This window comes from Periophthalmus magnuspinnatus, chromosome 16, assembly GCF_009829125.3.
Source record: "Periophthalmus magnuspinnatus isolate fPerMag1 chromosome 16, fPerMag1.2.pri, whole genome shotgun sequence".
Lineage (NCBI taxonomy): Eukaryota > Metazoa > Chordata > Actinopteri > Gobiiformes > Gobiidae > Periophthalmus > Periophthalmus magnuspinnatus.
In genome coordinates, this window is record NC_047141.1 from 32,225,348 (window position 1) to 32,251,795 (window position 26,448).

A 26,448-nucleotide genomic window follows, 5' to 3' on the forward strand; every position below is an offset into this window, starting at 1 on the left:
GTTGTCCCTCCGTATATCACGGTTCACCTTTCACGGTCGAGCTGTTTCATGGATTTTTTTTGGTGCAATTTTACATGTTTTTTTTTTTCCAGAGTATGAAGGTGCATTGTGTCGTGCGTCCTGATTGGCTAAGGGACTGACAGTGTGACTCTGAAGTGCTGTACGTTTGCAATTTGTTTTCTCCCCGACAAAACCCACAATGTCGATGAAACGTTCTGCACCGACAAAGACGCCTACGAAGGTTTGAACTTTGAGAGAGTTTAAACGAGAGAGAAATGTGAGAAAATGTTAACGCCTGTGTGAGAAAAGTGTATAAAGTGTGTGGTGAGGGGTTTTACAGACAAAAACAGAGAGAATAATGTAAAAAATAAAGCTGATACTTTGTGGATTTCGCCTGTTGCGGGTTATTTTTAGAACGTGACCTCCAAGATAAACGAGGGACCACTGCACTGTACTTAAGTAAAGCACAGATACCTAAAAATACTACTTACGTACATTTTACAGCGGATACTTTTTTACTTTTACTTCAGTACATTTAAGAGCAGTGTCTGTACTTTCTTTTACTCCACTACATTTTTGAACTGGACTGAAAAATAAAAGTACTTTTCATTTGATTTAAGGGGTTGTTTTATATTTAAACATGTACTTAAATACTTTTCAGTAGATTTTTCCATGTGATACTTTTACTTGAGCAACTTACCTCTGTAACTGTACTTTTACTTAAGTATTAATGTTGAGTACTTCATGTGTGTTTGTTCTACCTTTTAAAACCAGGAACAAAAGCCAAGAGAGAGATTCTACAGAAGTCTACGGCTGTACATAAATATCTGCTTGAAAAAATAACTATTTCAATCATAACCCAAAATAGTTGCTTCATTTTTTTCCATAGACTAGTCCCATTCAACACCCAGAGACACCGTTTACATGTCACTTACTTTCTTCTAAGTAGTTGTAAGCTCCGAGCCACTGCCTTACGACTCGGATGGTTTCGTCTGTCATGATTTTAGGATATCTGGACAGAAAAGGGAATCATGAAAGTACGTAAACAGAACATAAACACAAACATTTCGACTGTTTTTAAAATATATTTGATAAAAACTCACCTGAACTGCAGGAGTTTGAGCAGCAGATCGTTGCCCCTGTTGGACATGATGTCTTCTGGACCCCTGAAATTAATATTGTGTCGATATTAAAATTGTACAACTTAATTAACGGATACAATTTTATACGACAACGAAAAAAATACACGCTGTTTTCTGATCTGTTCTAATGTTGTTTCCTCGTCGCAAACAGACCTGGAGTTGTGTTTTGTTTCATTCACACATGTTTAGTTCTTCTCTCAAACTGAAAACAGTCCGTTCCACCTTGTGATGTCATCGTGTAGTGATACAGGAAGTGCTCCACTGTGTTTTTAAACTCCACACACCTTCATTTCTAGAATCATTTGGATCATTTCAGCTTCTGGAATTGCCAAACTCTACTGAACTAAAGGTAAAAAAAAAGGTTGGTGTTAACTTGAAACCTACCACTTGATGACATCACAAGGTGGAAAGGTAAATACATTATAATGTGTTTTAAAGTCCATTTCTCACACTTTTGGTTAAGCGCTAATCCCATTTTGAGAAAAGTTTTGCCTCTAAAGTCTGATATAAAGTAGGTTGACTTGTGTAAAATGTTCAGTGTTCATGTAACCAACAACTCAACACTGCCCCCTTTCTTTGGGAGGCTTTAAAACAGCTCTGTAGTTCATAAAGAACATATTTACTGTCAAGATCAACAGCCAGAACAAGAACAAGGTGATTACGTTAGTTTTAAAGTGAAGAACATCAGGTCAGTCGCTAATGCAATGCAAAAAAAACAACTCAAAACTAAATGTTCTGTATTTTCGACAGATAAAAGTCCTCAAAATGGCACCAAAAGGTCACGTAACTGAAATCTATAGAAAAGTAAACTCCTGTAAACTCCTGTCTCCCCTCTCCTGTCTCTGTCTATACTGTTATTATAATCACATGGAAAACAAAAATTATATATCGTTTTTTTTCATGTGATCTGTGACAAACACCAAGACGAAACTATTGAGTAAAAACTACAAATATGGTGTATTTAATCCCAGCTAAACATGGAGCTGAAATCCAGTTTGGATAATAGTTTTAGTCCCAGTTAAAATATCAATCAAACTTTATTTATAGAGCACTTTTCATACAAAAAAAAAGTAACACAAAGTGCTTTACAAAGCATTAAAATCAGTCCCACCCACCAAACCCACCCAGCCACCCGACAGCCCAACAACCCAACCCCAACACATCAATAAACATAACCAAACAACCCCCCACCCCAACACACACTCCCACCCCCCACCTCAACACACACTCCCACCCCCCACCTCAACACATGTTAAAATACCTTGGTTTCATTTAAAATATGTTTAATGCAATAGGCTGGATAAAGATGAACCAGATGAGAGAGAGAGCGCCACCAGAGGAACCATCTGCACCAGGAACAGGGTCACCCACAGCCACAGGACACCAGCCCAGGGCCCCGAGAAGAGATGAGGTCAAGACCAAACCTCCAGGGCCCACGAGCCAGGGCCCACGAGCCACAGCCAACCACAGCTCCCGGTGCAGAGGGCTCCTCAGAGGAAACACTGGCACATCTAAAATGATTAAAAATAATAAAATAAGTCAAAACTAATAAATAAGTCAATAAATAATAAAATAAATAAATAAAATAATAAATAAATAATAAAATAAGTCAAAACTAAACAAGTAAATAAAACATAAGTAAAACAAACACACTAGCCAGCCTAAAAAAGAAATAGTAAAAGGTCACATTTTTCTATAGCGCTTTTCCACCTTTAAGGCACTCAACGCACTTTACATCAAGGAACTACTCGCTCATTCATAGTGGATGGGTTAAGTGTCTTGCCCAGGAACACAACAACAGCGGGATTCAAACCGCCAACCTTCAGATCAGTGGACAAACGCTCGACCAACTGAACCACTGTCACTCCAATGTCTAGTTATTGATTCTTTTAACCACTGAAATGTAAGTTATAGTGTACATTTCGTTACATTACTCATATTTAAATTAAAATACCAAGACTTTTCAGTAAAGGTCCAAATTAGTCCCATTTTCAATATTTTTCCAATACGGTCACATCAAAACCGTTCGCTAACATAAAGTCCAGTATTGTTGGTTTTCAGATGACGTCAACATTCTACAGGCCAATAATATTTAATACAGACAGTAAGGCTGTGCAAAAATAAAAAAATATCGATATATCGTATTGTTTAATTTAATGATACAGTATTGAAATCGTGAGCTGCTGTATCAATGTATTTTTTGTATATTTTACCAAATTACTCTGTCACAGCTGTATTATGTGGCTGTTTAGAGGAAAGAAACTCATTTATGCCGAACATTTGACATTTTATTCACTGTTTTGATGATTTAAACAGGTGTATTTCTTATTATCTTTGCGCAGAAAGTGGTTGGACAAAAACTTTTAGCATCACAGTTGTTTTGTGATCCTTCAGAGTCGTTAAACTGCACATGTCTCTGTGTAAATATAAATGTGGAGCTCGTATAAACTGTGGATGAGTGATATTGATCAATGAAACAGTCTGATGTATTCTTCTAGTTAGGAAAAAAAACGCACTTTATGTTCATTTATCTTCAGTAAACAGAAGATAAAGGCTCCGTTAATGTTTATTTTTTGTGAAAATGGGGCTGATCATTATGTGTTACGAAAGCCTTTATTTTTCACTACATCGTATCGATTCAATTTCAAATATATATTATCATATCGAATCAAAAAAAGTACTGTATTGAGATATGTATCGTATTGTGGCCTATGTATCAAGATATGTATAGTATCGCAAAATATAAATGATACCTAGCCTTAGACGGGGGCAGCAAAAATGTATATTATCACCATGCAGACTCATCATTCTGTACATGAACGCTAGAACAATATTTTTTAGGGTCTGTATTTACCATGTGGACTTTTTCTTGGCATTCCTGGGAAATTTTTGGGTTATTTTTAGGGAATTTTTGGGCTATTTTTGGCAATTTAAGCCGTAAAAATTTGAATTAATAACTTGTCTGACTCATTACAGACACAAACTAACCACTAAAGCGTCTCATTCTGCTGTTTATTTCTTGCAGCTCGTGATTTTTAACAATATTGTACATTTAGAACATTTTTTATGGTTTAAATCTGCTCTGGATTGTTGTGTCAGTGGCATAAATTAGTTTCAATATTATCATTTATTGAACGCCATTTTCAATTCTACATTTGTGAATTTACCTTTTGGATATTTCACGTCAAAGTATAACGTTATCCACAGGCAAAACCAGCTCTTGCGCCCCCATCTGGCAGTATGACGCCATCACATTCTCACTGCAGTACCAATTAGCATAGCATTAGCATTAATTATTCTCAAAACTCTGATTTACATTAATAATCTCGATTACAAATGGACATGACCTGGTGTAAATCGAGGAAAAACGGGATATTAAAACCTGCTTTCCCGACGTCTGCTCTCCAAAACAAAGCTTTTTGAAAATACAAAGAAATAATCGCCATGACAACCATTAATTAGAGCCGGTCGTATTGGTGGAACTTCGGAGGATGCTGCAGGTGTGACATTTTCCCGAGCTGCTGCGGTGAATACAAATATTTGTGTTCACCTCCAAATTGAGGTGAGGTGGGAGTTTATAAAATATACTTGTGCAAAGCTTAACAAGAGAACTGTGTGTGGAGTACTTCAGTAATGAGTAAAGCCAATTCAATTATTCTCACGCTAAGTAAAGGTTAAAACAACATGCCCCACGTTTAAAATGTATTTAAATTCATCTCACTCTGTGTTCCTCAAACTGTCGTACAAGTATCATTGGTTTTGCACGGTAAGTATAGACAATAAACGATGCCACTGACACAACGCAAGAGCAGATTTAAACCACAAAAACTACATTGAATCCATAATATTGTTAGAAAAATCATGAGCTGCAAGAAATAAACATCAGAATGAAACACTTTAATCGTCAGTTTGAGTCTGTAATGAGTCAGACAAGTTATTAATTCAAACTTTTACAGCTAAAATCTGATCGTAAAGCCAAAAAATAACCAAACGTGCAAAGAAAAAGTCCACATGATAAAACCTGCCTCCAGAATCCCATAGTTCCATAGTTCATACACTGAACGATAAGTCGATTTAGTGATTATAGAGATGAGTCCAGCCTCTGTGACACGTACGGCTTTTTCTTTGTGCAACTCTTTTCATTTTGTCCGCCTACATGCATGAAGTTTCAGGCAAGTGCACGACGTAAGAACAGCTTTTCAGACGGTGAAGTGAATGCCACAGTGGAACAGCGAGCACAGCGAGTCCCAGCCTCTGACTCTTACCTTCAGGATTTGTGACTGTGTTAAACATAAAGTACATTTTTATTAGATGCAGTGTGTGCAGTGGTTTCACATACTGGTTTTTATACGTTTTCTTAGCTCTTTTCCGCACGCTCAAAGTCGCTTTACCATTTCTTGTATTGTTAATTCATTCACACTCGATGGTAACCTGCTGTTCTAGCCACAGCTGTCCTGAGGCAGACTGACAGAAGGGAAGCTGCCGATCTTATATAATTTTGTGATGAAATATTCTTACCATACGTCTTTGTGTAAATGCATTTGATCTGTGTGAGTTTAACGTGCAAAGACTCTGTCCCATTCTCCAGGAAAACCTTTGTAATCTTATCTGGCCTCAGGTGTAAAAGTTCATTATCTCATGGAACAAAAAAAATCACTCTGCTTTGAAATGTGTGTACTATATTTTCCAGACTATAAGTTGCTCAAAAAATGCATATAATGAAGAAAAAAGCATACATAAGTCGCACTGGACTATAAGTCGCAATTTTGGGGAAATTTATTTTACAAAATGCAAGACCAAGAACAGACATTTTATCTTTAAAGTCAAGTTATAATAATAATAATAAAATGTGGACCAACAGGTTGAATATCAGTACATCATGCTAACGTAACACATTTATATTTATTCAGCTCCATGAAGCACAGACAGAACTGAACACGTGTCTGGTTTGTTAATGTAAGATATTAACAGTTAATCAGATAACAATAACGAAGATGTGAAATTATATATTTTACTAATTTCACATATAAGTCGCGTCTGAGTATAAGTCGCACCCCCGGACAAACTATGACAAAAGTGACACTTATAGTCCAGAAAATACGGTAATGCATCTTTGTCATTCTGGTATAAATACTCAGAGCAGAGACTTTGAGGGGGAAAAACTGCAGAGACTTGCTTTGGACTTGGGAACGCTTTAAGTCTGTGTCCAGGTCACGACTGTAACAAAAATAAACCTTTTTGTACGTCATAACTCACCAGGTTTCGCAAAATTATTATTATTCATCAAGAGATAGGTATAGATTTCTCCACAACAACAGTTTGCTCTAGAGCAGGAGTCTCAAACTCGCGGCCCAGGGTCCAATTGTGGCCCGTGAGATGATATTTTGTGGCCCGCAGGAAAATATGAAAACACACGTGTCACTCGCGCTGTGTACCGCCGTCACAAAAGATTCAACAAATAACGATGTACATCCATAAAATCCACAAGAACTGGCATATTTCTTCATGTATGTTGAAAACAGCGATGACGTTTGAGAGTTTAACAAAGCTATTTTTTTTGTGGAATACTTGATGCGGCCCAGCCTCACCCAGACTCTGCCTCCTGTGGCCCCCAGACAATCTCAGTTTGAGACCCCTGCTCTAGAGCCACCGGTGCCTCGCTGTAGCACCTCGTATTCCCAACGCTCTCCCATCCAAAGCTTTGACGAGGAGCTTTGGCCATGGAACGAAACTCAAAATTCACTCATTTACAAGAAAAACCAGCAGGAACCGCAGACGTAATGTGAGAGTAAAACAAAAGTTCTTCATTCTCTGTCTCATGAGTGAATGTGCTGACTGTGTGAATAATTTCTGTTGACGTTTGCAATGTTGTTTTTACAACAGCTAAAATTCACAGATCTGTCTATAGGGGTTATTAATGCAGCTTCAACTGAATCTAAATCACTATTGTAACTAAATTGTAAAGGCTCCAAGTTATTTAAGCATTTCTTTGCAAACAAATAAGTCAATATGTTTAAAATGTGTATAGTATCCAACAAAAGCATAACAGAAATCACAATATTTTTCCCTCAAAGTCGGTAAACAAGCTTACACTTTCTACAACAGTTACACCAAATATGTTGCATCTTGGGTTTGTATTCAGTGAAATAAAAACATAATTTGGCTGTTATGTCTGACTTACGTTGTTGTGATGATCTCGTCTCTAGTTCTCCGAATAAATAAAACTGGTCCCTGGTATCTGAAGGCAAATATAGCTACAGATTAATGCAATAGAAAAAATAAATGGTCGTTATTGTGTTTACTGCGTCCACCATGAGACTCACTTGAGAAGCTGTTCCGCGTTGTTCAGATTCATGTACGTCCTCACGGTGTACTGCACTAGAGGCCCTGGACGGAAAGTATAAATAGTGAGATTATTGTAAAAACTTTCAGGAAGTAACAATTTAACTGACAAGTTAAAATAGGTTAAATTAAGTGTTTTATCTTGACATTTTGACAAGACGAGAACACACTGCAGCACAAAAAGTTCCTCGTTGGGTGAACTTTTCGAAAACGAGGACATCGTCTGTGTAATTCTATGGAAATACCAAGTTAAAACCACAGACTGTATTTATAAATGGACATAGCTAACTCGCTAGCTGCCGCGTTCAAAGTAGGAAGTGATCATGGGTGCACTTCCAGCTCGAACCTGGTTCCAATTCACTTTCTCTGTACCTGCTGCTGTCAGACGCGTCATTTTGGTCTTAAATGTTCGTATTAACCCTCTACATGATCCTGGGTTTTTTATTTTGTTATTGTGTCTGTAAATCAAGATATGAACATTAATAACAGACAAATCAGACGCCGCATTCTTTCCCTGAGGTCGCTCCTGTTAGCGTTAGCAACAGGTTTGACCGACAGTGTTGCTAAGTGGCTACCCCCCGCTAAATCAGTGGTGCGGGCGGGAAGGGGCGTTACCTTCAACAGCCTCGCTCCAGATCAGCTCTTTGGTTGCTCTGATATTCGCGGTCAGAATTCCTAATATCCAACTTGGCTTCAAATTAGCCGCTATAACTGCTCTAGCCTCGATGAGCTTCATTTGACTGGAGCCGAACGCTGTGGGTGACGTCACGTTCACTCAGGCCACTTCTTTACACAGACTGTGGTTTAAACCAAACGTCGGAACAGTATTCATAGAAATAGATTTGTTTTAAGTCACACTGTCTAAGATTATAGCCAAAGGAACATTTCCATGAAAACAAGCATGTGGCAGATCCTCCTCCAAGCCAAATAAGAGTCAGGTTTGTGGAAAAACAAGCCCGCTCGGAGTAAGAATGCATGTTTTTCTGTTTTTAGTGTAATAAAAACATGCTTAATGAAAAAACATCATCAACAAATAAAAATAATTAGAATCAGCACTAAAACGCAGCACTTTGGGACAAAATCAGGCCACTGCACGCTGTCTGCATCTAAAACTCCAATCAACTCTTTTCATTTAGTCTACTTTTGTGAACAAAAGAAGTTCCATACTGTGGCTTTAATCACACTGAATCCAAGAAATTGTGATTAATTGATTGAATTGGTCAGTGAATGGTGAAAAACTCCAAAAAACATAGTCAAAATGCATCAGACCAGAGTTTTCTTGGTACATTCCCAACACTCACTCCAGCTGTCAGGCATGACCTTCAGAGCCAGGGGCAGCAGGTCGTCAAACGAGGCGTCCAGAACCACAGACTGGATCTCCGGGTAGGACATCGCCGCCCAAGTGGCTGGAACAGGAAACATGAGTTAATGAATGAATTTACATACTTTTAGAAGAGGGCGGGCGATATGCTAATGCAATACTCAGTCTGATCACCGTGACCAAATGCACCAGCTTTCTTTTTTCAGAAGACATCAAATATATGAAGTAAGATGTATGGAATTATGTAGTAAAGAAAAAACTAAATATTTCTAAATACCGTATTTTCTAAAGACAGTGTACGTCGCTCTGGAGTATAAGTCGCACCAGCCAAAAAATGCATAATAATGAAGAAAAAACATATATAAGTCGCACTGGACTATAAGTCGCATTTTTGGGGAAATTTATTTTACAAAATCCAAGACAAAGAACAGACATTTTATCTTTAAAGACAAGTTATAGTAATAAGAATAAAATAGAGACCAACAGGCTGAATATCAGTACATCACGCTAACGTAACACATTTATATTTATTCAGCTCCATGAAGCACAGACAGAACTGAACACGTGTCTCGTTTGTTAACGTAAGATATTAACAGTTAATCAGATAAATAAAGAATAAAAGCAAGCAACAAGTTTAGTCTGGATCTCACTCCAAATCAATAAATCCACTGAATTCTTCATCCTCGGTGTCACTTCTGAACAAATCCACCAACTCCGGAGCCTAGAGCCCCTCACACGACTGTCGCTGTGAAATTATACATTTGAATAATTTCACATATAAGTCGCATCTGAGTATAAGTCACACCCCTGGACAAACTATGAAAAAAGTGACATTTATAGTCTGGAAAATACGGTACTTTAAAAAAAATATATATATATTCAAATCCTCAAAGTATCCACCCTTTGCTATGTCAACAACATTTAATAGAGCTATTTAACTTGTTTTCTTTACTCCATATATCTTACTTCATATATTTAATGTCTTCTGTGAGTATAGAAAATGTAAAAAGTAGTAAAAAAAACAAACAAAATAAAACACGGAATGCCCATGATCACTTCCTATTTGGAACGCGGCGGCTAGCGGGTTAGCAATGTCCATTTATAAATACAGTCTATGAATACAACATGTCATTATCAAAGGGTCGCATTATCATTAACTTCTGCCATATTGTCCTTTCACTAATTTCATGACGTGTGTTTGAGGATCCATGGGTTTCAACTCCCCGTTACAGGCAACATTTTGTGGACATTTCACCACTTTCACCACAGCTATAGTCTTATGTGTCGAATTGTTAATCACTACGGTAACGCTGCCAGTTTGTCGTCGCTCTAAAACCACAGGATAAGTGTTTTTTCTTTACCTGTGAATCCTCCGATGGACCACGCATATATGACCATGTCCTCCACCTTGAACCCCAGTTTGTGAATCGCAAACTGGATCACTACATCCATGGCATTAGCTTCATTCTGAGGGAAAGGAACTCCCTGAAGAAAAATACATAAAAGCGCACATTAATAAACTGTTTTAACATGCAGGAATATAAATATAAGATTAATGTGTAAACTTACTGTGCTTCCTCCAAACCCGGGGTGATTCCAGCCCAGGACTGAGTAGCCACCTGTTCACAACCAGATCAAGAGTTAAAACGGCAGATGGAAAAGAAGGCATTTTGACATCAGTTTCAGCACGTATTTACACTGGAAGAAGTCATTAAAAAGTAGATTTACTCATATACACTCGGACTTTTGTGGCTTTACCATGTCCCAAGTGGTTTCAATATATATTTCTTTTTTCTTAAAGGTCCAATATTACACAAAATTAACTCTTTAAGTCATGTTATAATGTTGTTACCTCGTCAAAAACAGACCTGGAGTTGTGTTTTGTTTCATTCACACATGTTTGAGTCACACTTTATTATTAGTCTGTTACATCTCCAAAGCTCAAAATGCGACATTCCACCTTGTGATGTCATCAAGTGGCAGTTTTCAAGTCAACATCTCCTTTTACCTTTAGTTCAGTAAGAAATTGGCAATTCCAGGAGCTGAAATGATCCAAATGATTCTATAAATGAAGGCGTGTGGAGTTTAAAAACACAGTGGAGCACTTCCTGTATCACCCCGCGATGACATCACAAGGTGGAACAGAGTGTTTTGAGAGAAGAACGCAGCCTAAATATGCAGATTTGTGTGTTAAACATGTGTGAATGAAACAAAACACAACTCCAGGTCTGTTTTTGAAGAAGTAACATTATAACACGGCTTAAAGCTTAAAGAGTCAATTTTGTGTAATATTGGACCTTTAAGAAAAAAACAACAATATTAAAACCACTCAGAAACAGAACCGAGATCAGAAAACGGCGTAACATTGTACAAAAATCTGGTTTCTTACTTTCGAGTGGAGTGTTCATGCAGCCAACTTCATAAAACCCTGCGTTTCCCTCACAGCAGATGACCTGAAGTTTAAGACAAAACTCTGAGTGAAGAGCCTGGTGCGGCCGGACTACAAATACAGACTTATCACGGCAAACGGCAAATCACATCAGACAGGTACCAGAGTCTGCCCGTTCTCCTCGGCTCCGTCCCGCCTCCGGTCCACAAACATGGTGTCGATTTCATTACCATCACAGGCAATCAGCTTGTTCCTCTGCCCATCGTACTGTGAAAATACAAACAGAGACGTGACTGGAACAGCAATGTTATTCAATTTGTGGAGTTCAGCTTCCTGTTACACGCCGCCATTTTGAGGACTGATACATTTCGTTTAAAATTGTCAATCGTTATGGCTTTTAATCACCGTCGACCCGTGGATAGGCTGCGTTCATAACTTTCTAAAATTTAATAATAACTTCAGGTTGGAGTGGCCTGTTATATTCAACACTTTTCCCCCATTAATAAGATAGATTTTGTTTTAAATTGTTAATCGCTATGGTAATGGTCCTCATTTTTCATCATTCTGAAACCCATGAATAAAACTCTTCCCTGTTTCTGAAAAAAAAAAAAACAGAAAACACTGAATGTTGAACAAATTAATTATAACGTTGGAGATTGGGAAACTTGCAATCTTAAAGGGCTATACTGGATTTTTCCCCATGTTTTTGAGCAAAATGTGTCTTCTCCATTACAAAATAAGTCTGCATCTAATTATAGTGTTTTTACTGTCTGGGAATCTGAATCAAGTGCGCGTTAGCATGCTAGTTGTTGTTTTCAGCTTTACTGTAACCACAGAACACAGCTTTGTTCTCTGAAACTTGTGAAAATCACTTCTAAACTCATTGCTGTGAATCATTAGGATGTTCTGAATGCCTAAAGTAAGTGAGGAATAACTTTGGACGACTGCAAACCCTTTAAAATGAACTACCGTACATTTCAGACTATAAGCCGCTATTTTTTTTCCCCACACTTTGAAACCTGCGACCGAAACAACAGTGCAGCTAATTTATAGATTTTTACTGGCCACCGGAGGGCGCTCTCTATCAATAAACACAAAAGTTAGACAAACGTGGGAGATTTTTTTTGCAGATTTTCAAGCACAGCGCAAAGCTTTTCCTAAATTATAACTCAAAAAACCTCTGTGTACCGTCTTTCTGTGTGAATATCTCAAGTTACAACATATTTGAAACAGACGGCTTATATTCAAGTGCGGCTTATATATTTATATTTCAGTTTTCTTTTCAAATTTAGCTGGCGCGGCTTAAATGCAGGTGCGCCCAATAGTCCAAAATTTACAGCAGTTCCGTTTTTAGTCTAGTTTAGTTTAGTCTTTATTTAAGGGACCATGTACAGAGACATTAAGCATAAAACAGAGATGTTCTGCACCAGATTATTTCTATCTGCAGTCCCTGGTTTACAGAGAAAAAATACACTAGTCACGTTTTTAAAAGACAGTAAAAATCAGGTACAGCATATTTAAACCTGTAGATTTAACTCCTTTCAACTGACAAAATAACAAGATAAAACAAGATAAGAATGCCTTAATCTGTCTCATAATGTAGAAATTATTACGGCGTTAAACATTTGTAGATTTTAGGTTTGTGTAGGCAATGGTCCTGTTTTTTTTAATCATTCTGAAAAGCCTTGGATGGACCTCTGCCCAGTGTTGGAAATGACTGACATTAATTTGTATAAAGTGGTGAACCGAACACTGTCTGAACAAAAATATCAACAATTGTACCTCTTCTATTAACCTGGCCTGGCCCTGCTGGAGCATGGGTCTCATGGCTTTCTGAAGCAGACCCACAGATCCAGGGTACAGCATCCTCCTCCCGAACGAGTGTGCGATTAAATAACTGAAACACAAGCGAATAAAACGACATGGCAGACTGATACTTTTATGAGCAAAAGTACATGGCAAAAAAGAAGAAAAGTAGCTTCAAAAAATAGATTTTTTTTTAAATAATATGCTTTGTTTGGGCTGATGTTTAGACCAAGTATTTTTCACCAATTTCAATATCTTTTTAACTTTCAAGGGTAAAACCATAGTCTGTTTATATAAATGGACATAGCTAACCTGCTAGCCGTCGCGCTACAAACAGGAAGTGAGCATGGGCGCGCTTCCGGTTCCATCGACTCTGGCTCCAATTCACTTTACATTGAAAAACTGTGTCCTCTCTCTGTACCTGCGTCTGTCAGACTCGTCATTTTGGTCTTAAATGTTCGTATTAACCCTCTACATGATCCTGGGGTTTTTATTTCACTATTGTGTCTGTAAATCAAGATATGAACATTAATAACAGACAAATCAGGCGCCTTCTTTCCCCGACGTTAGCAACAGGTTTGATTGACAGCGTTGCTAAGGGTGACGTCACACTCATTCAGTCACTTCTTCACACAGTTTGTGATTGTGACCTAATTGGCGAAACTACACACATTATTGTCAGGATAGATAATAAAATTCAAAAAAAAAAAAAAAATGTAGACCAACATATTAAATTACAGATCCACTATGTGACTTTTCTGGTGGTTGGGAGATGTTATTGCTTTGCCAGGAATGTTCCACAGCATGGCATTAAACACATCTATCCCCCACGATGACAAGCAAATGACACCCGCAGGCCAATCTGTGGAGAGGCGACCCTGCTCAAACTAAGAATGCCTGTTTTTAATGCATTTTAGCTATTAAAACGCGTAACTGAATAACTGCAAGACGGATAAGTTTAATGCCAAACTGTGGAACATTACAGGCAAAGCGATAAGATCTCCATGAGACAAACAGGTGGTGGACCCTCAACCGGAGCTGAAGAAGCCACTTGGAGGTTGAAACCATAGACTGAATAAAGATGTAGACTATGGGAGTGTGATGTGACCAGTGAGGACTGAAGTGAGCCTTACAGAAACTAAACTCCACTTCATAAGAGAATGAACCAACACCGTCGAGAGAGCAGCTCAGGACCACAGTCTGCTGTTCATCTCCATCTCAAAGACACTGACCACGAAAGAAGAAGAGAGAGAGGTTCATATCTGAGCCAGAGAAAAGAAATGATTGAGAGGAGAGATAAAGAAGCTATTTTTATTAGGAAAGAGAATCCTTCTTTGAACAGGAATGAGGGCCTTAGACATCATCCATCCTCAGACCCAAAGGAAACAAACAAAACAATAGAGCTAGCCAGAAAGTTAACAGGTGTGAAATCACTCTTTAGGGTCTTGAATGACTATGTTAAGTAGGACTCAGGCACAGTGCACACACTTCGGGTAGCACAATAGACCTAACCTACAAAGAGAAACTGTAAACAAACAGCTGTGTTACCTTCAGTGTAGCTAGCTCCTCCATTCAGATAGACTAAGGCAGTGTCCAGCAGTAATCTGACCAGAACTGAAGAAGCAGCTTGGACGAGCAGCCAAACGTCTTCACTCCTACTCCTACTTTACTCCATTTGTACAGTTGACAGAGTTTATTTTTCTTTTCCCATGGATCAGACCTGGACTCAACAGATGACACCCACAGCGTTCGGTTCCAGGCAAATGAAGCTCATCAGCGCTAGCAGTCATAGAGGTGGGTTTGGAGCCAAGTTCCAGATTTGGAATTCCAACCGCGACCATCATAGCAACCAAAGAGCCAATTTGGAGCAAGGCTGTGGAAGGTAACGCGCCTTCTCGCCTCCCTCCTTGCACTTAGCAGGGGGCTTAGCACTGCTGTCAAACCGTTACTAATTCTGTCAGGAGCAGCCTCGGGAAAAGAAGGTGCCTGATTTGTCTGTTATTGATGACAAGCCTGATAGTAGCAGTTATGGAGAGAGGGGTGACAGTTTTTCAATAGAAAGTGAATTGGAGTCCGAGTCGATGAAGCTGGAAGCTTCAGCTAAACTCAATCCCTATTTGGAACGCGGCGGCTAGCAGGTTAGCCATGTCCATTATATATATATATAAATAAAAGTCTTCACACCAAAACTTTCTCCCAGTTGAAAAAATTACATTTTCTTTTGCTATGGAACCCACCTGGACGACTGAGGGATTACACAGACCTCAGCCAGAAAAGTTAAAGAGTGCAGCTTTAATCTAAACTAGCTTCTTGCCACTGTGCATTCATGTGATTTTCATTCATGTAGATGTTCTGTTTCTGCCGTGTGTTGAAGCCGCTAAAGGTCACGGCTGCAGACATAATGAGTATATTGCAGGTGAGTGACTATAATAGGGTTGAACAGTGTAACACTCACCTGACGATGTGACATGGCAGCGAGCGCATGGAGTGAAGCAGACCGTCCCCCGCTCCTCTCAGTCTGGGCTCAGGCTTCAGCAGAGACACACCGGCTTTGGAGAGTTTTCTGTTAACGAGATACACGCAGAAAGAGACATTTAATTTACACTGAATGATAGTAAAAGAAAACCATTCAAATCTGTAACTGGACAAAAAGTTTTAGAGTGAAGACGCTTGGCTGCTCGTCGTCAGTTCTGGTCAGATTACTGCTGGACACTGACTTCTTATCCGTCTGAAGGAGGAGCTAACAACACTGAAGCTAACAGACTTGTTTGTTAGACTGGTGGGGGCACGGCTCAAAGTGGAGTTCACGTACAACACGCTGGTGGACCTGTAAGAGCCGCTAGAACATGTAATGAATGTGCGTTGTTGTGTTGTTTGGTTTTAACATTTCTTTTAACTGACAAGTGACACAAAATAAATGCGTTGTTAAAAGTCAAATGTTTGTAAGCCAAGTCTAAAGAACAACACAAGTGTGAATTGTGCCTGAGTCATATTTAGCATAATCATTCAGGTCCTTAATGGATGCCCTCACAGCGATTAGCATACTGCCTATTAGCACACCCATTAGCATACTGGCTAGCACTATTGTTTTCCTTGTTTAGCTTTAGGTCTGAGGATGGAGTTGTAAATAGGAGATAAATGATGTCTAAGTCTCACATTCCTGTTCAAAAATGGATGGTCTTTCCTAACAAAAATTGGCTCTTTAACTTCCCTTTCCCCTTTAGACAGATATAAAGCAGCGTCCAGCAGGAATCTGATCGGAACTGATGCTGAAGCAACTTGGATGAGCAGCTGAACGTCTTCACTCGTACAACTTTTTCTCCAGAAGGATTTGATTTTGTCTTTTATTATTGACCAAACCTGGACGACTGTGGGATTAAACAGATATACTGAGTGATATTTAAATAACAAAGACACTGGTTCACTTTGGAGCAGATCGGTACTGGCAGCGAGCGTCTCCACTGTTTAAAGCGAACCGTACCGACCCCCGGAGAGTACTAGCTCTCACAGGGGACACCAGCACGGTATGGATCACTTTAGCTAAAGCGTGGCTACATAAGAAACGACATGATTGGGCAAGAGAGAACGCACACTCCAGACGGCAAAACGCAGCTATAAACAGGAAGTAATAATCTCTCACCAAATGCTAACTAGATGCCGTTTATCGATGCATGGCACTCACGGATAAACATCTAAACTATATTATTCCCAGTGCGTAATGAATCTAACATGAGCCAAACACGACTGCATTACATAAAGGGAGGTTAAAACGTGCCGTATAAGTGCAGCAAAGTGAAATAAAACCAAAAAAGAGGACGATAAACTGTAAGGAGTTTTATGTTACGCTAGATTCAGTGCCACAAACTAAACGTCTTTTTGTGAAGTGCTGAACTCAGGCTTATAATTACGAGTATAATCCAAATATGATTTCTGTTTTATTTCTTAAGAAAACTTTTGTAATGTCTGGGTGACGTCAGTGTCTCACATAGCGGAGTCGGGAGAACGGAAACATAACTCAGAAGGAAGGAGCCGCATCAAACAAACCCGCTCCAAGGTCCCAAGCGAAGAGCACCAGTGGAAAAGAGGCTTAAGCAGATATATGTAGGCTTCATAGGAGGTCAGCTGGGCACTATTTCTGCGATCAACATGTTTGAGCTCCCGTCCAGAGCCCATTTTCTCTTTGACAATACTTGAGGGGGGGATTATATCAGTACATGCTAGAATCTGACACACCCGCAGATGTAGGGCTGAAGAGATTGCACTGCATTTTCCCCCCAAAACCCAAACGTCCACAAGGAGTAATCCTACAGCGATGAGAGATGGAGACGGGCCCCTGGGCTCCTGACGCGTTGCCCACAGAGGCACTGGTTCAAGGAAGGGTCAAATGAACAAAATCAATTTCTCTCACAAGGGACAGTTCAAAAAGTTTGTAAAGTTTATAAAAGTTTGTGTTTCAGTCTGAAATCCACATCAAAAACTGGCATGTTAGCAAGTATATCTTCTGGTGTAACGAAACACGCCAAATCTCTTCCGGTTGTTTATTTTCGGAAGACAAGAGCTACAGTAGACCGTAACTCACGCCAAAACAAACGCCAAACAAGAGCAGTCTCAACTAGACCAAAACAGACCGGTAACTGACCAATAGAATCATCTTTCCCCCATTTATAACTCCATCCTCAGACCCAAAGCAAACAAAAGAAACAAAGAGAACAATATATCTAGAAAGGATGCCAATAGGTGTGGTTAGAGTGTTGGTCCCAACCCGAAGGTCGGAGGATCGAGTCCGGCAAAGACCAAGTTCTGTCGTTGTGTCCTTAGGCAAGACACTTCACCCACATTGCCTAGTATGAAAGTGGTGTGTGTGAATGATAGGTGGTGGTCGGAGGGGCCGATGGTGCAGATTGGCAGTCTCGCTTCTGTCGTGGCTACAATAGTAGCTTACCATCACCAAGTGTGGAAATGAATAATGACTATAGTGTAGAGCTTTGAGAGGCTTTGAAAAAGCGCATTACAAGTGGAAGCCATCATTATGATTATTAAAGCAGCCATTAAGAGCTGAATGATTATGCTAAGTAGGTCTCAGGCACAGTGCACACTTTATGGAATCAGAATTTACTGCATTTTTTCACACAACTACCTCTATTTTACAAATCCATCCATATTTTTTCTTTGACACATTGAATAACTGGTAAAATCCCCACGGCACCTGCGCTATCATTCGTCATCTTCGAGGGACGACAGAGGCAGATAATTGTAATGACAGCAACATATTTAAAGAGCCCCATGCCTCTGCTTTGAGACGCCGTCTGGGTTTACATGAAGCACAATTGGTTGCTGAGTTACAGTAATGGAAAGTCCGCAACCGTGAGTTTATCAGCGATGACTGAATCCGACGCTATAGAGTTAAAACTTAATAGAACCTTCACATCAACACGTCGTCATAGCAACAAATGTCACATACAAAAGCATTTACATTAACAACAACAAAATAAACAGTGACAAGAACAACAAAAGGTGTCAACTCTGAACTAAACTCAAAAATCAAAAATCAAAATCAGATCATTAAAATATTAAAAGGCCCTGAACACACTTTCTTCCCGTGTATTACAGATTTATTGTTTAAGTTTAATAAGTCTGCATGTAATTTTAGAGCGTTCATTGTTAGAGAATAAGAAAGAGCGTGGTTAACATGCTAATTATTAGTATAACCGTAACGACAAAACTCCGCTGTGGAGTCTGAAAGTTGTAAAAAGCACTTATAAACATCATGGTGAATAATTAGCATGCTCTGAATGCGTAAAGCAAGTGAGGGAGCATTTAAAACAAACCAGTTCTGTTTTTCATGTTTTTAAAAATCAGATAAAGTGCCTTTCACAAGAACGTCACCTTTATATAACACTCCAGGTCTCCAAGTGAATTTAATCTGAGCTAATGTACGCGTCTGTGGTTGTATGGCAGAGGGAAAGGAAATCAGAACATCCAGAGAGGTCTACAGAGACACGGAGAGAACATGGAAAATACTATGTTGCTATGGAGTAGGAGTGCTCACCATGAGGCCAGTGATTCACAAAGCACGGGGGAGTTATATGGTTATAAATATGATTAGAAACACTTACGGATTGTTAACCTCCGCCCAACTGAAATCTGCGGGCCAGTGTGAGAAGTCAAAGTCGTAACACCGCAGTTTTTTCTACAGAGAAATAAATTATGATTATTAATTATTAAAAATCCCAACCCTATAAAACATCACTTTACATCTGCTCCAGTGTTTTTGTGACGAACCACCGTACTCACCTTGTTCGATGCTGTGTGGCTGCTCTTGGTGTCCTCCAGAATAGAAATAAACTGCAGATATTCCGAGTTCCTCCATCTTTCCCAGCCTTGGGTCAGAAACAAAACAAAAAATGCAACAGAGCAAATAAATAAAAGCAACTCCCACAAATAAAAGTGAGAAATATTGAGCTGGTATCGGCGCCTCAAGGGTGTGTTTAGTATTCACACTGTGTTTGCTGTGGACCTTGTGGAAGTCTTTCAATGTTAATGACTTTCCGTCTGAGCTGTGTACATGAGGCCTGCTGTGATAACGGAGAGATGGATAGGTGTTGTTCATGACAGTCTAGATTCATAATGTCATAATTCCAGATGGAGGGCAGGGGCCGGTACAACTCTATGGGGGATACATCTATTTTAAAGGGCCCGTGCTAATGTTTCCTCATCAAAAACAGACCTGGAGTTGTGTTTCGTTTCATTTACACATGTTTAACACACAAACCCTGCAGATTTAGGCTGAGTTCTTGTCTCAAACAGGAAACGCTAACACAGGAAATGCGCTCCTGTGTTTTTAAACTCCACACACACAGGGCGACGGTGGCTCAGTTGGGAGTTGGGATGTTTGTCCACTGATCCGAAGGTTGGTTGTTCGAGTCTCGCTCCCACAAATAAATGCCTTTGTTGTGTCCTTTGGGTAAGACACTTAACCCCCCGGTGTATGAATGTGTGAGTGGCTCCTTGATGTAAAGCTTTTTGAGTGTCTTGAAGGTAGAAACGCGCTATACAGTGTTCCCTGGTTTATCGCAGCGTTTACGTTCTAAAAATAAACCGCAATAGGCTAAATCTGTGAAGTATCAGCTTTATTTTTACAATTATTCTCTATGTTTTGTAGCTCTAAAACCCCTCACCACACACTTTATACACTTTTCTCACACAGGCGTTAACATTTTCTCACATTTCTGTCATTTAATTCATTCATTGACTCGCGTGTATTTCACAGCTCCTCTGCATCTTCGTCTTGTCGCTTCTCCGCTGTAGTGTCGATCGAACGTTTATGTAAATTTGTCTGAACACATTCTGTACTGTACAGGAGACACGGCACAGAGATTGATTGTCAATGATCTACGGTCCCTTAGCCAATCAGGACGCAGAACACAATGCACGTTCATACGCGGTAAAAAGCATGTGAAATTGGAGAAAAAAAAACGTGAAACAGCGAGACCGCGATATACTGAGGGACAACTGTATAAAAATGTGACCTTTTATCATTTACCATACACCTTCACTAGAATAATTTCAGCTCTGGAATTGCCAATTTTTACTAAACTAAAAGGTAAAAGGAGCTGTTAACTTGAAAACTACCACTTCATGACATCACAAGGTGGAACGTCGCATTTTGAGCTTTGGAGATGTAACAGACTAATAATAAAGTGTGACTCAAACATCTGTGAATGAAAAAAAACACAACTCCAGGTCTGTTTTTTGAGAAGGAAACAGCATTATAAAGTGGTTTACAGCTCACAAGAGTCTAATTTGCGTAATACGGGACCTTTACATAGCAAATCTACCGTGAAATTCTGACCTATCCATCTCAGAATTAAAATATAGGCAGCTTAAAATGATCTGATGTCATCTGTGAACTTTACTCCAAAGCGTTTGTGTTGAAAATATGTGGCCTCACCTCTGATACAGGCCACTCCCAGCAGACACACCAGCACCGTGCCTACGTACTGACTGACGGGAACCAATTTACTGCTGCAGATGTAACCTGAAACACAGACCAAGGTCAAACAGAGGAGCAGAGGAGTAACCCAGCGTTTCATATTTATAAAAGAGACTGTGGTGCAGCTCCATAGTCCATGGAGTAGAACAGGACTAGACCAGCACTGGGATCAAAACAGGATTATATCAGTACAAATGTTTAATAAAATGAAGATTGCCTCGGGTCCCAAAGTCTGGATTCTGTAGGAATAAACTACATAAACTTGTGAAATATGAGAGAGTAGATAAAGTTCTTTAATGTATTTTTATATCAAACCTGGTGTCAACAAACTGCCACAAGCCTCAGATGCTTTTCGGTGCTTTGAAGTCTCTTGTAAATCCATGTAACGAGTGTTTTGAGCCAGTGTCTCTCTCAGACTTGAAAATAAATGTTCAACAGCTAAAGCCTCTAGATTTTTTTTCCAAATCGTCTGTTCAAGGATGTTTTAATTCTATTGGATCTTATATCGCTAATGTTGTGAACTTGTCTCCAGTGTCTGGTTGTTTTCCCACTGTCCTGAAACTTTCTGTGATCCAGTTGCTCATCAAAAAGTCTAATCTGGATCCAAATATTCTTTCTAACTCCAGGCCCATCTCCAAGTTGCCCTTTGTGTCTAAGGTTTTAGAGAAGGTTGTATTTGACCAACTACAGGTTTACCTTAATCTGAACGAAACCGGTGAAAATGTCCAGTCTGGTTTTAAATCCCAGCACAGTATCGAAACAGCTCTTTTAAACGTTTTAATGACTTGCTTTTAACTGTTGACTCTGGAAATCTGCAGTTCGTTTGCTTTTAGACTTATTAGCTGCTTTCGACATGGTGGATCAGGGCAAACGTCTGTCCCGCCTGGAGACGTGTGGTCATTAAGGGTACAGCACTCTGTCGGTTCTGTCAGACAGTAGTTTTTCTGTGAGCCTAGTCCTCATTCTCTGTGTGTCTCTTAGAGTACGGTGTGCCCCAGGGTTCTACATTAGGGCCGGCCCTTTTTGCTCTGTACTTGCTTCCCCTCTGTGATGTTTTTAAAAAGCACAATGTGGCAATTCATTGTTTTGCAGATGATATTCAAATATATCTCCCAGTGACGCCAATGACAGCCAGACCACAGTCAGAGTTCTGCAGGACTGTCTCAGGATGTGCAGACTTGGCTGAACACAAACTTTATGAACTTAAATCAAAATAAAACTGAAATTCTGGTATTTGGCCAAAAAACTGGACAAGCACATTAGCTCTGTCATAAATCAGCTCTTTTCATTGCTAAAGTAAAGCTCTACCTTCTACAGGTAGATTTTGAAAAAGCAATCCACACATTTGTAATGTGACATCTGGATTATTGTAATTCTCTGTCTGTGGGTCTGGACCTGGGCTCCTGCAGCGTTCACAGAATGTTCAGAACACTGCTGCTCGTCTGCTGACGGGAGCACATAAATCTTGAGCTGTATAATCTGCACAGGCTCCTGTTTCATATCAGCTAAATTCAAAATGTTCCTGCGTTTAAATGTGGTTCCCCTTTATCTGAGGGAACTACTGCAGCCCTATACTCCACCCAGAGCCCTGAGGTCAGAGGTCAGCTGATCAGCTCCTGTGCCCAAAGCCGGGCTCAAGTCCAGAGGTGACAGAGCCTTTTCTGTGGCAGTGCCCAGACTATGGAACAGCGCCCTCTGCCTGTCAGATCCTCTCAGTCTTTAAAACAGACTATAGTGAAACCCCACCTCTTCTCCCTGGCATTTAATACTACACAGGATATACAGGTGTTTTATTGTACTTTTCCTGTATCGTGTCATCTGTGTATTTGACTTCTGTTGACTTTTATGTGAAGTACTTTGGTTCGGCCAAAGTCGTTTTAAATGTGGTTTATAAATAAACTTGAACTGAATTGAATAAACAAACAGAAAAACAACAGCGACATTGATATCCTCTCCTCCTCTATTTCTATCAGGCCCAAGCCTCATTACCCAGCTCCAATACTGAGATCCACAGTCTCAATACTGGCCTACAACCATGTGTACAGATCAATATCAGACGCTCGATTATACACTAAGGACAAGCGTATTACCACATCTAATTATTTTCTATTGATGCAGCCTTTATTGGATGATGCACTTGATTAACTTTTATTAATATAACTTCTGGGGTAATCCACAGCCGACAAGCAACGGGAATGTAGAAAATCTGTGTTTTTGAACAAAATAGAAATTATATATATAAATGAAAAAAACAAGTCGATGTTCTTTGAAAATGAAAAATTCCTCTGAGTAAACACAGCGGCAAGTGCAGCAATATTATTCTTACTTTGTTGAAACTTTTATATTGGAGACAGAGCAGCGTGCAGATTATTCTAGAATAGATAAGAGGCAAGAGCCACTTTCTCCTTTTGATTACACTGTACTTTGTCAGGAAATATTCAAAAGGTAAATGTTGAACCTGATCATGTCTATTGGAGACTGGAAGAACTCACTGTATTAGACCAAAAATCTGCATTTTAACATTTTAGCTGCCCCCGTCTCTATTAAATGGGATTGGCCTGTTGAATGTCGTGATGTCTGAAACCCAGCAATTGTACAACGCAGTGTATTTTGTTTCTGTTTTGTTTTTACCAATTGCCTGACAAATCCAGACTGATTATCGCTGTGTATATTTTATACAGATTGAGTTCAGTCTGGTCCCCATGTCCTCTGTTGCTTCTCAAGCCCAGACAAGAGTCATCGTCCAATCAGATTTGTTTTTTTTCAGTGACAAGTGAAACGAAGAAGCTCATTGGTCACAAATAAATTACAAATAAAATCACATTTCTCTCACTTCAGATTAACAGAGTTTAAGCTTCGCTCAATGATTCTACAGAAATCCACCACGTTTTTAAGCCCTTTATTTTTTCCTGATACAGCGGATCATGGGTGTCTCTGATTGGCTAAGCCACCTGTCAATCACACCAGACTGGTGACCAGACTCACATCTGAAGTATTAAAGAGGTGTGTGTTCTGGATCCCAGGTAAGTTTACCAATAAATGTATTTTATAAAGCTGCAATTAAAAGATTTTTTCAAAGTTAAACTCAACTTACAACTAAAACAAATTTAACACAAAAAATATATACATAAAGTACACATGACATACTGAACTAACTATAGAATATTCTCATGTAAAATTTAAAATACCCCTCATCCCAAAACCATTTTAATTTTACTATACAAAAAGGACAGCAATTCAAAACAAAGTTACTTTGTGGTTGTTTTTAAGCAGCTCTTCAAACAAAGATCATTAAATATTAATCAGCATTAGTTATTCAACAAAAGCTGTCCTACCTTTGCGGTACAGATAGCAAAGCAGAAGAGGAGAACTGTAGTATGACAGAGACCACAGAGCAGAAGCCTGAAGGCACAAAAACATGACTTAGCAAATGTGTTTTGACGAGGATTAGCTCTCACTGCCAGAAATATTTAAGATATCGCTGAACATAGAATTTTTCAAAGTATAGCTGCTATGGTATTGAACTTTGAAAAAAGAAGTAAATAAACATACATCTGAACACAAAACCCCTTCTGACTGGAACCGTCCGCTCTCGGACTTCCTCCCCATTGTTCAGGAATGCTGCTTTAGAACATCTTAAGCATATTTGTAGTCACTTCTAATCCTGATTCTCTATTTATTTATATTTGCTGATTCATGTATTTAGTATTGATAAATTGTTTGGGTAGGTTAACTTTTGAGCCCTGTATGTTAGTGTTAGTGTGTGTGTTTTTGTATAAGTTTGCTTTGTCTTGAAAATTCTTTATTCTATGTACTGTAAGTGTCTTTACTGCTGCTGTACCTGTTCTGAGGAGCTTTGAAAAACTTGTAAAACCACAATACAAATCCAACCTGTTATAATTCTAAAGTTGTGTTTTTGAATAATCACTCACCCAGCCGAGGATGCTGTCTGTGTGTTTCTCTAATCCACTAGGTTGGTAGTTCCATCCCTGAAAAAACAATTTAAAATATCAAACATTTGGCAGTACTTGAGAGTGTTAAAAGCATTGCTTAAATATTATAAATAAATGACTCTACCTTATTTATTTTTTTGTACAGAATATAAAAGTCTTTAATACAGACAGATATATGGACCACATGGTTCACTTTTGGATGAAGTGCATGTACAAGGCTTTTGTTCCTTTGGTCCAACACATTTGTTTGTTTGTTTATTTAATTATTATGAAAGGTTTTTATTCTGCACTCTTCTGTTTTAATGTTAATTTTATGATGATTATTTGTGCTTATTTATGTTTTGATTTGTGTGATTTTAGCCTTGTGTATGAATTGTGCGATACAAAAAAACTTGCCTTGCCTATTTAAGGCCAGTTAACTTAAAATACATGGGTTAGAATATGTAACTATTTCATGTTTTTTTGGGGAAAATTGTACATTTTAAAAGGTAATTTAAAGCAATCCTGATCCATATATATATAAAACCTTCAATAAATCAAGTCTATTCCGTGTTCTACCAGACGGTACAACTTGTTCCACTTGTATTCTAGTGAAGTAGTCATTATTCACCTTCAGACAGGAATGTCCAGTGATGGAGATTAATTAATGGAGCTAATTCCATTGACCATTAGAGTTAGCATTAGCATTAGCAGAACTACAGACATTACAACGCTTTTCAAGAAGACAGTTTTCTTTAACAGCTTGAGTTTATCTGATAACTAAGCCTAAAACATGTAGATTAAAGGGAGAGTTCTATCTTGGTTGAAAAAACAGCGTCAAGCATCTGTCAGTGAAGAAAAACAGTCGTTACTTCCGGGGCCGCTACGGAGGCCCCGCTGCTCTTTAAACGTCAAAACTACGCAGATTTTAGCAGTTTGCTCTTCAAAAATAAACGCAAAACAGAGGAGATTAGCGTACCCTCCTTCCCGGTCTGCCTTCAGGTCGGGGCTGGTCCGGGGAGCGGTGAATTCGCTGCAGATGAGGACCAAGCAAACACCGGAGCCACATCCAGCCGGCCATTCTCCCAGCGCAATGACTACGGCAGCCCGAGAGGATCAAAAGGCGAATGCGCGAACTGAAAAAAAACAAAACACCACAAAGTCAAAACTGTTTTGATTAGAGCACTTTTTAATAATGCAGCAAATAGCTTCACAATAAAAAGATGTTACATTAGAGAGTTTTATTAAACAATACCAAAATGCTAGCCAGTCCCATCAGAAAAGATTTGGCTTTCCAAGTACCACCAGGTCTAAAACAAGTCTGTATCTGAACTATCCCAGATAAGAGTTCCATACAGGTAAAGTGAAGGATGGGATGAGACTCCTGAGATGTGCATGTTGTCAGTTTTTATAGCATCATCTGCAGCTGCCTGTCCATGGGAGTGGATCTCTCCTTCAGGATTTTTTCCCCCATTTTTTTTAATTATTATTTTTTTTAAGTTTTTCCTTGCGGAGGAGGAGGG

General features: G+C 39.1%; 1 protein-coding gene across 1 annotated transcript in view; it reads right to left on the minus strand.

Moving 5' to 3' along the window:
* abhd16a (abhydrolase domain containing 16A, phospholipase) overlaps positions 1-26,039 on the minus strand; it is a 32,875-nt gene extending 6,836 nt beyond the window's left edge. The window contains exons 1-17 of the mRNA XM_033980438.2: positions 25,905-26,039; positions 24,926-24,982; positions 24,329-24,395; positions 20,952-21,038; positions 19,295-19,380; positions 19,117-19,190; positions 15,456-15,563; positions 12,977-13,091; positions 11,357-11,461; positions 11,195-11,258; positions 10,375-10,424; positions 10,167-10,290; positions 8,786-8,890; positions 7,466-7,529; positions 7,324-7,380; positions 1,104-1,166; positions 936-1,012 (exon numbers count right to left, since the gene is read on the minus strand). Coding sequence (XP_033836329.1) covers positions 936-1,012; positions 1,104-1,166; positions 7,324-7,380; positions 7,466-7,529; positions 8,786-8,890; positions 10,167-10,290; positions 10,375-10,424; positions 11,195-11,258; positions 11,357-11,461; positions 12,977-13,091; positions 15,456-15,563; positions 19,117-19,190; positions 19,295-19,380; positions 20,952-21,038; positions 24,329-24,395; positions 24,926-24,982; positions 25,905-26,006 — 1,405 coding nt within the window. The 5' untranslated portion in view covers positions 26,007-26,039. The remainder of the gene's footprint in view (positions 1-935; positions 1,013-1,103; positions 1,167-7,323; positions 7,381-7,465; positions 7,530-8,785; positions 8,891-10,166; positions 10,291-10,374; positions 10,425-11,194; positions 11,259-11,356; positions 11,462-12,976; positions 13,092-15,455; positions 15,564-19,116; positions 19,191-19,294; positions 19,381-20,951; positions 21,039-24,328; positions 24,396-24,925; positions 24,983-25,904) is intronic.
* Positions 26,040-26,448: the final 409 nt, after the last annotated feature.